The sequence below is a fragment of the Musca vetustissima genome, unplaced genomic scaffold (assembly GCF_032173495.1).
Source record: "Musca vetustissima isolate MV318-11 ecotype Yass unplaced genomic scaffold, APGP_CSIRO_Mvet_v1 utg8244, whole genome shotgun sequence".
Lineage (NCBI taxonomy): Eukaryota > Metazoa > Arthropoda > Insecta > Diptera > Muscidae > Musca > Musca vetustissima.
The window spans coordinates 76,341-90,943 of record NW_026889717.1 but is presented as its reverse complement, the minus strand read 5'-3'; the positions used below and the strand labels follow the sequence as shown (position 1 = coordinate 90,943).

Sequence of the window (14,603 nt, the reverse complement as noted above, 5' to 3'; positions counted from 1 at the left end):
CTCGTTCGAGATAATAAACTTCCTTTGTAAATTTTAAATCTTCTCTCAGATATTATGTCGGGGCTAACTTTAATTGATATCGTACTGATAAAAGTTATAAACTTTTGCTGCTTTCTTTCGAATCACTTAGCTTTATTATTTTTTGTTTTACTATACACGCTCCTCCCTCTTATCGCTTATCAACCACAATTGACAAATTAGCCTTAGTAAAGATTTCATTTTGCGGTTAAATGACATGGGGCGGCTTTCAAACAAAACAAAACGAAAAAAAAACATTGTATATATGAAATCTCATCGTCCTAATATAAAATATTAAAGTCTTAATCATATTATGATTACAATGACTTTGCCATGGGCAATAAAAATATTATTGTAACTTTTTCTTGCCGTTGATTGCTGTTCTTGTGACGGGAATTTTTTTGGGGGAGTTAAAGGCAATACACAAACAATGTGCTCAATATTGTTTGAACTAGAGATTTACAAAATAACTTTTTCCCCTACCAAACCACCACACAATCAACACGACACTCTCTCCAAACCCACAAACGAATTGGTAGGCTGGAGAAATAAGAAAAATATGGAAAGTTTTTTGCAACTTTGCAAGCAAATCAAAATCGATTGTTAAAATATTTCATCTCTATGAGACACGCACACACACTCACAACAAAGCTAATTCATAATTTTCCAAAATATATATACAACATATGTATGTGTTTATCCTTCATATATATACATACACACACCGGAATATCTGTGAAATTGTTTGTGGCCACAACAAAACATTTGCTGCCACAATATCCGTCAGATACGCATATCTTTATGTTTGTATGAATTAGTCAATAGTCTATTTCACCCATGGCAGTCATCCAGTAAGTATGTCGACCAATGGCCTACTACAGTTGTCGATGTAGGTCAATGTGATCAGAGGAGTACGACATTGCCAACGGCAACAGAACAGCAGCTAATAATCGTAACGGGCCGATTATGGGTTTGGGTTATATTGTCACATTAAACCAAAACTTTTAGTGAAAAATAAATTTGAAGAAAATCTATAAAATAAAATCAAAACAGCCCAACGCCAATACTTTAAAATCCGCATTTCCCGCTCTATATACTCCATATGGAGAAGTATTCCAAACATTACCCTTTGCGATAAATACTCTTTCTTTCATTGGTTGATTGTTAATTTAATTGGACCTAATAAGCTGGGAGGCTTGGGCAATTTTACTGTATACACATATCGTATACATAAATTAATTTAAATTGCCTGTCATTTCTCGACACGATAAAACAATCATTTTAGTGTAATGTTCCCAAAACTATAACCATTGTTATTCACTGACCATATCCTGTAAATGTCGTAAGTAAGCACCCATACACGTCAACTGATAGAACATCGATGTAGAACGACCATTGGACCCTCATTGGCATTGGTATTGGTTGAGGGCTGCTTGCTGATGATGGTTGCGGTAATGGGGTGAGGCCGTTTCTGTTTTGAAAACAATCAAAAATAGCAAAGAAAGCTAAATTCTTCAAGATGCTGATACTGCAAATTTTTAACAAATTTCACGCTTAACAAGCATACGAAATTGCTCCCTTTCCACACAATGGCACATTCATACGTTCGTTCACGCACACACACATACACACACACACACAGAGGGAGCTTTCCTTTTAAGATACCATTACGTATGTAAGGCAGGACTCATATAAGGAGTCTACTCCCCTGTAATTTTGTTCCCTGGCTTGGTAAAAACGTTTAAGACACCAAATTCTTCGAACTAAGACTTTCAAATAAATTTATCTATGCGTGCGTATGTGTGTGTGTGCGCGTGCTTCTATCGTTGTGTAGGTAAGTATCAGTATGTGGTTCACATTCTATCTTATTGTGTCTCTTTGTTAAAAGGCAAAGAGGAATTTATGTCAGGTTTTAACATCAAATGCTTAAAAACAATAACAATGCCAACAACAACAACGACAACAGCAAATGGCATAACGAACGAAAATAAATTCTTTGAAATTTCAATTGCATTTTTACGTTTGACATCTCCCTAAATCCCTCCCACCCATCACCACCACGAAAAAACAACCTACAAATATTCAGACGATAATTTTACTAAAATTCCATTCCGATCTAAACACATACACACCACAAACAAGAAACGAGGCGATGTAGGTGGGATTTTGAGCATCATCACAACGAGTAGTGTGTAACGAACGCACTACCTACCAACCGTAGATTGTCATCTAGCCCCTAAGCATGAAAATTGCGTTTTCGCGCCAAATGACAACGGAAGCAGGGTATCGCCCCACACACACACACACCCTCACATAGCTAAAAAAAGGACCTTTGATAAGAGCAAAATACACTTGACATTGTATTTTTATAATTTTTTTAGTTTTAACATGACCACGTTTTAGCTGCCAGCTTTTGAATATTTAATTTATTTTAAAGTGATGCTAGCAGGTTGTTAAAATTATTTTTTAGAAACAATGTAGAGCAATTTAGGATAATATTTAAATACAAGATACTGCCACTAAGATTACACATCAGTCATTTAATATTTAATTGAAGTTATTGTTATTACCTTTTGTTCGACAATGAAAATAAAATTCAAAGTTGTAATCCAATTTTTATTAAACCTAATAATATACAAATATGTAGGCGTTATCAAGTTTATATACACGCGGCCTTTATATGTAAGGCTGTTTTCGTCAATGCCATACCAAATATTCTATGTATGCTCAAAATCTATTTAACATGTAACCTGTTAAATATTGCCTGATCTATTGTGATTCCGGTTTAACACACACACTATTTTAAATGGCAAGCTAATTTTTTCACCAAAATGTCCCTAGTTGCAGATATGCCCATATTATTCCTGGTTGAGTTGAGAATATTTACCTGTTCTTTATTATTTGATCTCATTCTCTTCGTTGCCTTTCAGTTGAAATTAACATATGAATTTGTTAAATGTTGAATTGTTTTGTTTTAATAGCTATGCTAATTTGTTGTTTATGTATGTCACACAGTCATATGTCAAACATTTGTGTTCATAATTTTTTCTTTACATTAGTTCGTGGAAAATGACTGGAAAACGATTTAAAAATATTGAATTCTGTCGTAGAATGTAATTTTGTGGAAATGAAAACCCAAGGGGGGTGATGTCTTTGTGTGTGTTTGTGGCACAAATAACTGAAATTCCATCCAGTTCACTGTTTTCGGTGGCAGTCATTAAAAATTATTCCGCCACAAACTACGTTCTTTATTCTTGTTGTTGTTGTTGTTTTTGTCGTTTTTATTTGAGATGAATGAATTTGAAGCGAACATATTTCACATTCTAGCGTAGTCACATAATTTTCTTGTGGAAATAGTCAAATTTACCGGAACACAACATGACATCTTTTTGGTTTTGTTTTACTTTCGACTTTGATGCTGAATAATGAAAATTGTATTTATGTTCTTCTTCCTTTTTATATGGGGATTATACAGAGAGTGTGAAAACGTATTACAAAATCGTATGTTTAAATAAAAATTACTTTGTCTATGATGAATGTGGTTTGAATAATAGTACAATAATAGAAGGTAGGACATATCAAGATATTCTACCTTCTATTATTATTCTATGCGGATAATATCGAAGAAAACTCAAGTGGACTAAATTTTAAAAAGATTTTAATTATAACTACAACCGTCAAGGAATTTTTTTGAATGCCAGTCATCTCCCTACCAGAATAACTACTAATTTCATAGTTTGATAAACAAAATTACAAGTGCATGGCTATCGCATATATTTTTTTATAATTGCATGTGGTTCCATTTGTTATTGACGGCTTATATATCATTAAGTATGATAATACTAACATTCTTCGAAATGTAACGATATGTTCTTGAAACCTTGGTGCCGATTTACCACACTCACATTTTCCACAAATATCCCAAAATTTTACTAACTTTAAACGCGGACTTCCTTTTGATGCCGGCCGCATAAAACAACATTCATTCTCGTACTCGTTGATGGTTAAAAGTACATTTTTATCTCATACTCAAAAATTTGGAAGACAAAATTTATTATCATTTAGGCAAATATTTTTCAAACAGAAAACAATTTCATACACTCACACATAGGCGGGCAGACATACCACGCGACAGACAGACTTAAATCCATTTGTATTTACAAGCTTAAAAAAACCAAAACAATTCGCAAAAAATAAAAAAAAAACAACAATGGAAAAAAGAAGCTGAGCATAGCGAAGTTATAGAAAAACCTTAAGCCTAGCGACAGACACAAATAAGAAAAAAACGAAAACAAACAATTCAAATCGGCGGGGGAGTTAAACACCATAAACAACAGGCTGACTGGCAAATGAGAACAAACAAAAAAGACCTTCTCTAATGTTCTGGGAAGTTAAGAAAATATCACACACACATACATGCAAAAATACACCACACAATCTCACAGGGTAAATGGTTTTGTAAATGATGAAAATCGGGTGGCAAGCTCTGCACCACAACAAGAAGCATTAAAATAAGACATAGAAAAAACACAGCGGCAACAACAACAATAACGAGAAAATGGAGGCAAAAAATATACTTAATTTATGGCATTAAACTTTGCTGGCAGTTAGTTTTACATTGCCTGCTGTACTCGCTGTGTTAAATAGTCTTTGGAGTCTGACTTCAATGCGGGAGTTTTTGTTCGAAACTGCTCCCCCGCCCGCCCCTTTCAACTGCAGCAACAACAATAAAGGATTATTTATTTTTGGTCTGGTGAGTTGTGTTTTTTGTTGTTGCTGTTGTTCATCTCTCGACTGCTTCTTCAATTCAATCTTTAACAATAACATACACACAGAGACAGACAACAACAAAAACAACAGCTACTACCACAAAATAAAAATAAATTGTATCTCACACACTCACATGAACATACCCACTATCCACATACTGTATGCAAGAAAATGCACATGTGCATATGTGTGTATGCTGTATGTGTGTATGTAGATTGTTGGCCTACACTTGTAGTGGTAATATGTTTTCGGCATAATCTCTCTCATAGGCCTTATTGTTATTTGTGCTCACTTTGTTTTGGGGGAAAATTGTTATGTTTCCAAAAACAAAAAACAGAGAGGAGGCGAGGAGCGCCAAACATAAATTGTCCTAGGATCCACATTTCTATGCACACAAACTCTCGAAACGACCAATTCGAAGCTGTTTTGTAGCGTGGTACAGGGCAACAATGCATCACAACCAACTATGCATTGCCAGTGCATGCTCCTCTAGCCCGTTATCAGAGGGAGTCGACATTATGTGTGAGTTTGTTTATCACACCGCTGTACCCAACATTGCCGGCTGCCAATTGTCCATGTTTGGGGTAATTTGTTTTTAAAAGTTTTAGGCCATTAATGGCATTAATAATTCTGTCTATATTTACCGCATACTATGGGTTTTTACTGCTACATATATATTTTTATTTTTGTACAAATGTCTTTTTTGTGGAACTACAAATATTCGTTCAATGACATCGATTATAGTTAAAATTAGTTTGCAGTACTAGTGGAAGGGCCTCACTTTAAAAATATGGATGATTTTGAAATGAAAAATTTGGAAATTTGTGGGCAGGTACAAGCAATTATGGGTCTATATAGATGATAGTTGTACTAAATCTATGGTTAGTATAAATATTCAGACCTGGCAAATTTAGAAGATTTGGTCATCTGTTGAGAGCAACTACAAGGTTTGGCACATCTTTGGATTTAATGTAGGTTTTGTGAACATATTAAAGGATCGCAATATATGGAATTTACAAATTTTCAATATTTTGATCCATAGGGAGCAGGGATGGTCCGTGTGATGAATTTTTAGGTTTTCGACTGTCAAAAAGGTGTAAACGTCGAAAACATCATATACCTGTATAAAATGTAACAAATGTAGTAAACGTCATTTATATCAATATTATCAGCATATATAGTTATTTTCAAGAATATATATTATTTTTACATGTATCTGACTATTCGTTACTAGAATTGATAAAAATTTCTAAATTTTTTTGGGAAGAAAATTTTGAAATTTTATATGGATTTGAGTAAAGGATGCGTAATTTCCAAATTGATTAATGGAAATAGCTATTTTGTCAAAAACCTAATGGATTTGTATAGGTTTCCGACGTTTCTGACGTATGTATTATACGTCGGAAATGTATGTCATTTACGTCACTGTTTCTGACAGGCCATCTCTGATAGGGAGGGGGTCAGGCAATGTTGCAACAACTTTGTTGAGAAAAAATGGTAGATTTTTTTTGAAACAATGCTGAAATTTAAAAACGTAGTAAATAAGTAATCAGATCTTTACTTTTTAAAAATTCATTATACCTCCACCACAATATATATATTAACTTTGTTTGCAACACCTGTTCAGAATTCTTAATTAAAATAAAATTCTGTGTCGATTTAGCCATGTGCGTCTGTCTATATTAATAACCAAAGAGCGCACAATATTGTAGAGAAAGCTTCAACATTTTGCACATACATTGCTACCACTCCTAAGATTTTTTGGTATTGCAAATTTGATATATCGGTCCTTTTTAGGGTAGCCCTATATAACGGTACCCCCAAGCTTTTGGGTACATATTTGAATCTAATCCCTAGAATTACTAAAAATTATATAATTTTATATTTTTGATTCTAATAGGGTGTCAAGTCTTTCCTCAAAAAAAGTACAGGTCCATATAACGGTTCAAGCCACATTTTTGGTTATAACTACATTTTCTCACCAATGTAACTGTTATTTCGCATTGCGGGGTTTTGGAGGTTTGCATTCATTTATGCAGAAAATGATTAAATACGATAAAGGTTTGAAAGAGCCCCCATATATAAATGCAGCCCTATTTTCGGTATTTTGAAAGTATGAGCCGCATTCTCTGCTTCTTGTAAGGTCAAACATATTTATGCAGAAAATTGTCTATAAGTTTGGGAATATCCCAATATAATTGTTTTGTTTGCTATTTGCATACTTTTGACCATCCATCGAAGTGGATGTAATTTAAAAAATATGTTTGCCAAAAGATTTCTTTGGGCATAACCCCATGGGACGAGACTCATTTTAGCTATTTTGAAGTGGATATAATTTAGCTTTCCGGAATATAATTTGGCTTTCCTGCGAATAAATACCTTGTTTTCGCTCCCGCGCAAAGCCCCCGCTTAACTTCCTGAGTGTCTTTAATTTGGGTTTTCATATTCTCAAATAAACAACCTACTAGCAGAAAATGGGATATGAAGAACCCGACCGTTTTTTAGGAGGCCGAGCTTTACGAGTTGTTTAGTTGCTTGCAGATGTACTGACACTTTTTTAACCTTGAAAAAACAAACTCATCGCGTGAATCATAGGGAAATTTCTATGGGTCACTGTGAAATCGAAAAACGGCAAATTCTTTTGAGATGTAGTTGTAAAAAATTTTACTAAAAGTTCTAAATTGGCAACACTGGTGATAGGCACCCGAAGCAGTGAAGCGATAGATTCCATTGATCGAGATTTTGTAAAAATATTTATGTTATAAATCAATCACGTACTCCTCCCACACGGTTCTGTGGGAGGTATCAGAAAGAGTCACAATCTTCGAACTGGTTTTAAATTTGAAAAAAATATACGATACCATGCCTATTAGGCAGACAGACACACATATGGACATATTTTAAAAATATTCTGAAGTTTATTTGATTCGAAGAAACAGCGTCTGTAATTATTACGATGTGATAAATGTTTGTTGTATTATTAGCCTTATGTATTCCCATGAAAAAAATGTTTGCTAATACATTGGTTATGGCCTGAAAAATATTACATTAAATGCAATTACTTCATAACTTGGACGAAACTTGTAAACATGTTTTTTTAACATTCAATAACTCGGAATCGGCTGTAAACTAATTTCTACAAAATTCCCTAGGGTGTATGGTATAGAAATCGTATTTACTTAAATTCGCATATCTTTAGGTCTTAATTTATATAAATAAATTCCATAAAATATATGTAGTGAATCTCTTGTTCTATTTAATATTATCTATAATATTATTGCTTGATTTTTTTTACATTTCCTTCTTCCATTCTAACATTATCATAAAAAAAATTCCATCAAAATTTCTTCATGAATTGCGAATATGATATAAATTATAAATGATTGTAATTACAACCAAAATCTATTCTGACTGAATGAAAAAAGAGAAACCAAGGACAGCTGTCATATTTTGGTTGTCTTCAGTTTTTTAGAGAGAGGGAGAGAGAAAGATAGAAAAATTGTTCATGGATTTTCATTTGCTTTTGCTCGTACATTAACCATGAAACTTTTCATTTGCATATCCAGTTGAAGAACTGCAAAAACTCATTATCAATCATTCGTCAGCTGTTCTAACAAGAACTTGGATGAGTACAGCAGAACTGTGTGTTTGTGTGTGTGGAGTGTGCCAAACAGATTCAGCTTCCTAAAATGTGTTACGGGAAACCAACCACAATCTGTTGAAGGGACATCATTCGACACAAGTAGCAGCAGCAACATCAGCGGCAACAGCAATGTCGCTTTGGTCTTTTTTTTTGTCATGTCAAACGATTCTCGGCATCGTCATCTTAACTGTCGCCTTCAGTTTAGCGTCCTGTATATTTTTTGTGTGCCAGTTACATATATCATTAGCGTAGTTTCGTTGGTTGCTGAGGTGAATGATGAGTTGATGGTTTGGGTGTTGTTATAACGATTCTGCGAGCGAGATGAAACTCCTGTGATGTTGGTTGCAGGTTGAACCAGCACTAAGTAGAATAACGAAGTGTAATTGAAATAGAGGAGGAACTTGGGATAATTATAATCTGAAATCGAATCTGTTTCCATCGACACCTTTCATTTGTTAACTTTTAAAATTGTTTTGTTGTGTTGTTCTGTTGACCTGGAAATGATCACGAATTTTACGAATGAAAAATAGATAGAAGTTTCTAATTACTGATAAAAAAAGTTTTGAAAATACTTTATGAAATTTGATTGAATTTCGGATATTTTCAATGAAAATGTTGGTAATTAATAGTGATTGACTACTCCAAATTGTATCCTTTCTTTGTCTTTAAAATTTGTTAGAAATTTTTTTGCAACAAGTAAAATTAAAACTATGTCAGCTTTAGATTTTTCAAATCTTAAACGATTTCAGGCAACGCATCAAATCCTTACTGTATTATTCGTATATATTCATGTATATAACTGTGATTCTCAGCAAATACATTTAGGATATCAGATGCGGATGACTGGGTAGACATGACCATTCCACCATGCAGGCATAAACGTAGCTCAAGTGCAAGAGAATGTTTGCTAAATGAAATAAGAACAAAAAAACGAATTACGTAGAGATCAAAATGCTGGTTAAAAAAAACAAACCCTTTCACTGAATTCAATTCTGCGATACAATATAACTCGAGGCAGCTCTGTGCAAATTATGCTTGCACTTATGCTATCGTACATTCTCAGATATTCATGCGAAATGACAGACAGACAGACAAAAATTGAAATATGACGCTTATCAAAACCTGAAACATTACCAAAAGCAGTAAAATTCCTTTACAGGAATAAAGAAAAAAATGCTTGAAGTTTTGAATTTAAGAGGGAGAAGCAAAAAATGCCATTCCATAACCCGAGCATGTTTTGAAATGCTGAGAGAGCTAGGGAGACTATGAATCGCTTATTTGAATTTTTCGTTAAAGTTTCATTAACGATTTCTTTCATTTTCTGCTTGGTCAATTTCTACATGCTGCAGACCCTTTGCCCAGGATAAGATAAGTTTTTTGGTTCACTGACTGAAGCAATGTATGTCTGTCTCAACGTCCGCCCGTCCGTCTGTACTGTCGCTGAAGTTTATGTCTGAAATATGTTTTTGTTAAATGGCTAGTTCCACAAAACTCCTAAAAATGGAATGCCTGTGATGTGTTTGCTTTTCATTAAAACGTTTGCTTTTGTTCTATTGCCGTGGCCGGCATCAGGAACAACGAAAAAGTTCATCCATGCATTTTTTTTTTTTTTTTTTTGTATTTTAACGGACTCCTTTCTCATTCTGGACAACATAATGTTTTTTCTACTCTCAGTTGCAGTTGGGCTCATTTAGCTTTCATATTCACTTTGGTTGGCCATTTTCCTGATGGGATTTCTATTGTATGCATTGTTTTATATTTTGCTGGCCATATTCTACTTGCAAAGGGCCGCTGCTCCATAACTGCTGGAAAGTGGCAGACGTAGAGACATCAGCCAGCATCCTCCATTCGCTTTGTGAGCCTCCATTACTGAATATGGTCATCGTCCTGTCGTCGTTCGGTGTTAATGGCCGGCATGTGAAAATTTTGCCAAAATAAAATGAAGCGAAAAGGACAAAGCAGTGCAATGCAATGCAAAGTGAAGCGAATCAGACAAAAGCTAAAAACGAAACTTTTTCCTCAAACTCAAAAGCAGAAGAACAATAACCAAGCACATTTTGTGCCACAATGACCATTTGCTTAATAAATGTGCAGAGGAACAGAACAGTGGCCAGCACTAACATCTTTTAAACATTCAAGCGGAATTTCCATTCCATTCCCACTCGGTTTCGGATTCGTCCATTTGCTTTGTTTTAGTTATAGAGTTTTTTTTTTTGCTGTTGTTGTTCATATTTAGTTCGGTTTGGTTTGGACGTCCGAACATTTGACATAGAATTCTTAATTAAATTGTATTCGAATAGAAAAATAAATTTCGTCCTTTTGACATGACCCGTTCGGTTTGCTGATACGCTGTTGCTGTTGCCGTTGTTGCATTGCATATCATCAGCGTTGTCGTAGGGCAGTCAGCCAGCCAGCCACCTGTATGTTTGGGGACACGATGTGAGAATCACGTTTACAGTTTTTACACAGCAGCTAAAGTATTTCTAATCTTTTCAATTGGATTTTATTTAAAAATAAATCGCTGTCAAGCTGTTAGTTCGTGTTGTGTATTTTTACAAACCATCCTTCACACGGTTGGCTAGCGGATTAGTTGATGCTTTAAATTTTCAATGAGAATAAATGTAAAGTTTAATTCGAAAATGTATTTGTCTATGCTGGTATCATGCTAAGGTCGTTATTATATTAAGTTGTGAGTTTGGAATTGTAGTAAATATTTGCAAAATGAATGCAAATTGAGTGATTGAAAAATATTTTATCTCTTCCTTTTGTGGAAGACAATTTTGAGAAATTTAAAAGTCCAATATTAAGATCTAGAAAAAAATATATTTTCGTTAATTTTTGTTTTAGATCTTATAAGATATAGTATAAGCCTTAAAATGTGGATCAGGAAGCATTTTTAATAGAATTTCTAATTTAACTCAAATTCAAAATGCCAATTTTGTTGACAAATGAGACTGAACACTTTAAAATATTTTTGACATTGGCAATAGAACAATAAAATGTTAAATTATCGATTTCTCGTCCACCTAAAATTTTATTTGTACGATATTGCGTGAAATGAAAAGATCGGGAACGCAAATCTAGTAAATATGCCAAAATTAGATGGCAAATCTTCAAAATCAACATTACAGCCAATCAGAGGTTGGCATTCCTGTTTACCATTTTTACTCGGACTAATTTTTCGAGTAAAAAGTTTACAAAGATAAAGCCATTTTGTTTTGTGTTCTCTAAAATTTGGTTCAATGTATTGCCAGTTATGTGGATTTCGAGTTATTATTGTTTCATTATAAAAACACTTTGTTTGCAGTTTTTTAAATATATTTATATTATTTGAATTTTTTGACAGCTGTGGGCTTTTTGTAAATAGTTGTTGTTGTTTATCAATAATTTCAATTTTCTAATCTTAATTTATTCCCCCTTTCTCTTTACAGTGATATGCCTTGTGGTTGCCATACATTTGCCCGCGTTTTGTCATGCCCAACAGCAAAAATTCCGCGTAACACCTCACGATTTACAAGTACTAGAGGGTGCGGAAGCTATGCTACGCTGTGAAGTTTCGAATTTAGCCGGTGCTGTTCAATGGACTAAAGACGGATTTGCTCTTGGGTTTTCGGCGGTAATACCAGGCTTTCCACGCTACTCGGTGCTGGGCGACCGTAAACAGGGCGTCTACAATCTCAGGATATCGAATGCCTCAACCTCAGATGATGCGGAATATCAGTGCCAAGTGGGCCCAGCTCGTTTGAACTCAGCAATACGAGCAAATGCTAAACTCATTGTCATCTGTAAGTATTGTCGCCCTGTATCCCTGTGCTCCTGCTATCGACAGGTTTAATTAATTGCATCTGATGCATTTCATTTGATTGTCGGTGCACAATTCGCCCTCTGATGTCATTATACTTAGAGTTTATCCGAAAAAGTGTTGTTATTGTTGTCGCTGCATGCATCCGTTCTTTCTTACATTCCATCCATCCAGCCAGCCAGCCAACCAGCCATCCATCTGTCTATCCATCATCTGTGCCGTGCTCCAAATGCCCATTCGTTCGGCTGTTTCCTCTTGATTTAGTTTAAATGTTCGTCGAAATTCTAGTCGAATTAAAATCGCAAACTGATGCTATCGAACGAACAAACACTTTGTTCCCACTGAATAATGTAGCGTGTTGTCATTATTGTGTGTCCTTGTATTGTGCCGATCGCTGCAAAACGTTCAATTTTATGAAATGAAATGTAATCAAATTGATTGGATGAGTTTATGGCTGTTTTACTCGATTTTGTTGTTGCATTTGCTTTTCCATCCAAAAAAACTGAGGGAGAGAGAGAGAGAGAGACAGAGCACAAGTGAAGGAGTAATGCAGCGAACCTAGAAATGTGTACTAAAATAGGTCAAATCACATGATTTGGATGGTGATGAAGCAAACGATGGAAATTATCACAATGACGATGATGATAATGCTGGTGGTAGTGATAGTGGTGGTGATGGTGGTGTCGGTGGCACTGGTTATGGTGATGGTAGATGAATTTGTGTTTTATGGCAAATAATTTAATTGAAAATTCTCATGCAGACAATTTGATAAGAATTGAAATTCCATTTATTGCAAATTCAATTATTGACAGCTCCATATGGTTGGGTCAATTGGTTGGCCGACTGGCTGAATGTTTGCTTGGTTGGCTGGTTTATTGGTCGACCTTTGTAAGGCCACAGAAAAAACACTTGAATTAATTTAATTTACAATTGCACGTGTGTTACACATATTTAACAATATAATTTGCAAATATTTTTTTAAGTTGTTATTTACAACTTGGTCATAAAATATAGACGTGTCAGTTATACATCTAAGGCTTCTAAGAATCCAGATTCAATTTTATTATTTCAGTTGGAAGGGATACTTAAAAAACGTAACAAATAGATTACATGTTGTAATTTGTATTACATCTAAATATATTAAAGCAATATGGAATAGGCCAATGTTGAACAGGACTTTCGGTAAATAAAAGAGGTGTTATTAAGTCATGCAGTAAAGTATGGTGTAGGGTATACTAGACATAAAAACCATTAAGTCAAGACAACATGCAGATAAGGGCTTAAAACTATAATACATACATGGCTTCAACTTAGGTATAGCTTTAGCATAGCTTTTATTATTATTATTATTATTATTTTGCAAATGAAAAAAAAAAATTATAGTAAGGCATTATATATTATTTATGGGTGCAATATATATATATATTGATTTTAATATATTCATATGTACAAAGGCATTATACTTTATCAATACAGCAGTGTGATGTAGGGTTTGATAATTATATATAATTTTTGTTATTAAAACATAAAATGTTTAAAATTTCTCCTCATAATAGTTTGTTTTCGTTTCTCAAGGAAAGAATCGACTGATATTAAATTTCCAAATTTTAGTATTTGGAAGCTAAATGAACAACACTGACAACACTAAAGGCAGAATTGGCAGCATAATGATCTGTTTTTGGTTTTTCTTTTTTTTTGCTCCCCAAGGAGTTAACTTTAAAACATTTCCATTTGATATCCCCCAAATAAACCCTTTGTAATTAAATTTCTTATAATTTTCAGAAGCGTATAATCGTTTTGTTTTTCACAACACAGTTTGGACAAATAATAAACAATAATAATGTTCAACATAATAAAATCAACATCTTTAACATATGGCAATCTAATTGAAAATTTAAATGCCTCCAACAACAACAACAATGCGCCTTTCTTCGACTGCGATTTATCGCTGGCATAAAAGAAACCCCATTTGCACGACCAGAAGGGTCTGGGTGGAACAACAGCAACCAGTCGGACGGGCGGTTGGTTGGTCGGTCATGGTTTTAGCTGTTGTTGTACTTTTGCATCTTTGATTTCCTCATTTTGTTTGTTTCGTTTCATTCTTTGTTTTATGAAAATGGTCAAATTTCCTTTTGCAAACAACATCAGGAAATTGACCCAAAAACACACAAACACACATTGCGAACCGAACAGACATGCACACTTTTCTGTAGAAGATTAAAAACAACAAATAAAAAAAAAAAAAAAAAAAAACAAAAAAGCCCGGCATGAAAAGGACCAATGGTAGCTGTGGATGGTGGGGCCAAGAACATGTTAAAGAAACACAAAACAGAACACAACCCCATACTTACTTTGTTTTGCCAATACGGA

At 34.3% G+C, this 14,603-nt stretch overlaps 1 protein-coding gene across 1 annotated transcript in view; it reads left to right on the top strand.

Annotated features, from left to right (window-relative positions):
* LOC133337353 (nephrin) overlaps window positions 1-14,603 on the top strand; it is a gene marked incomplete at its 3' end in the record, with an annotated part of 111,292 nt that overhangs the window by 27,087 nt on the left and 69,602 nt on the right. Inside the window, exon 2 of the mRNA XM_061545583.1 lies at window positions 11,863-12,216. Coding sequence (XP_061401567.1) covers window positions 11,863-12,216 — 354 coding nt within the window. The remainder of the gene's footprint in view (window positions 1-11,862; window positions 12,217-14,603) is intronic.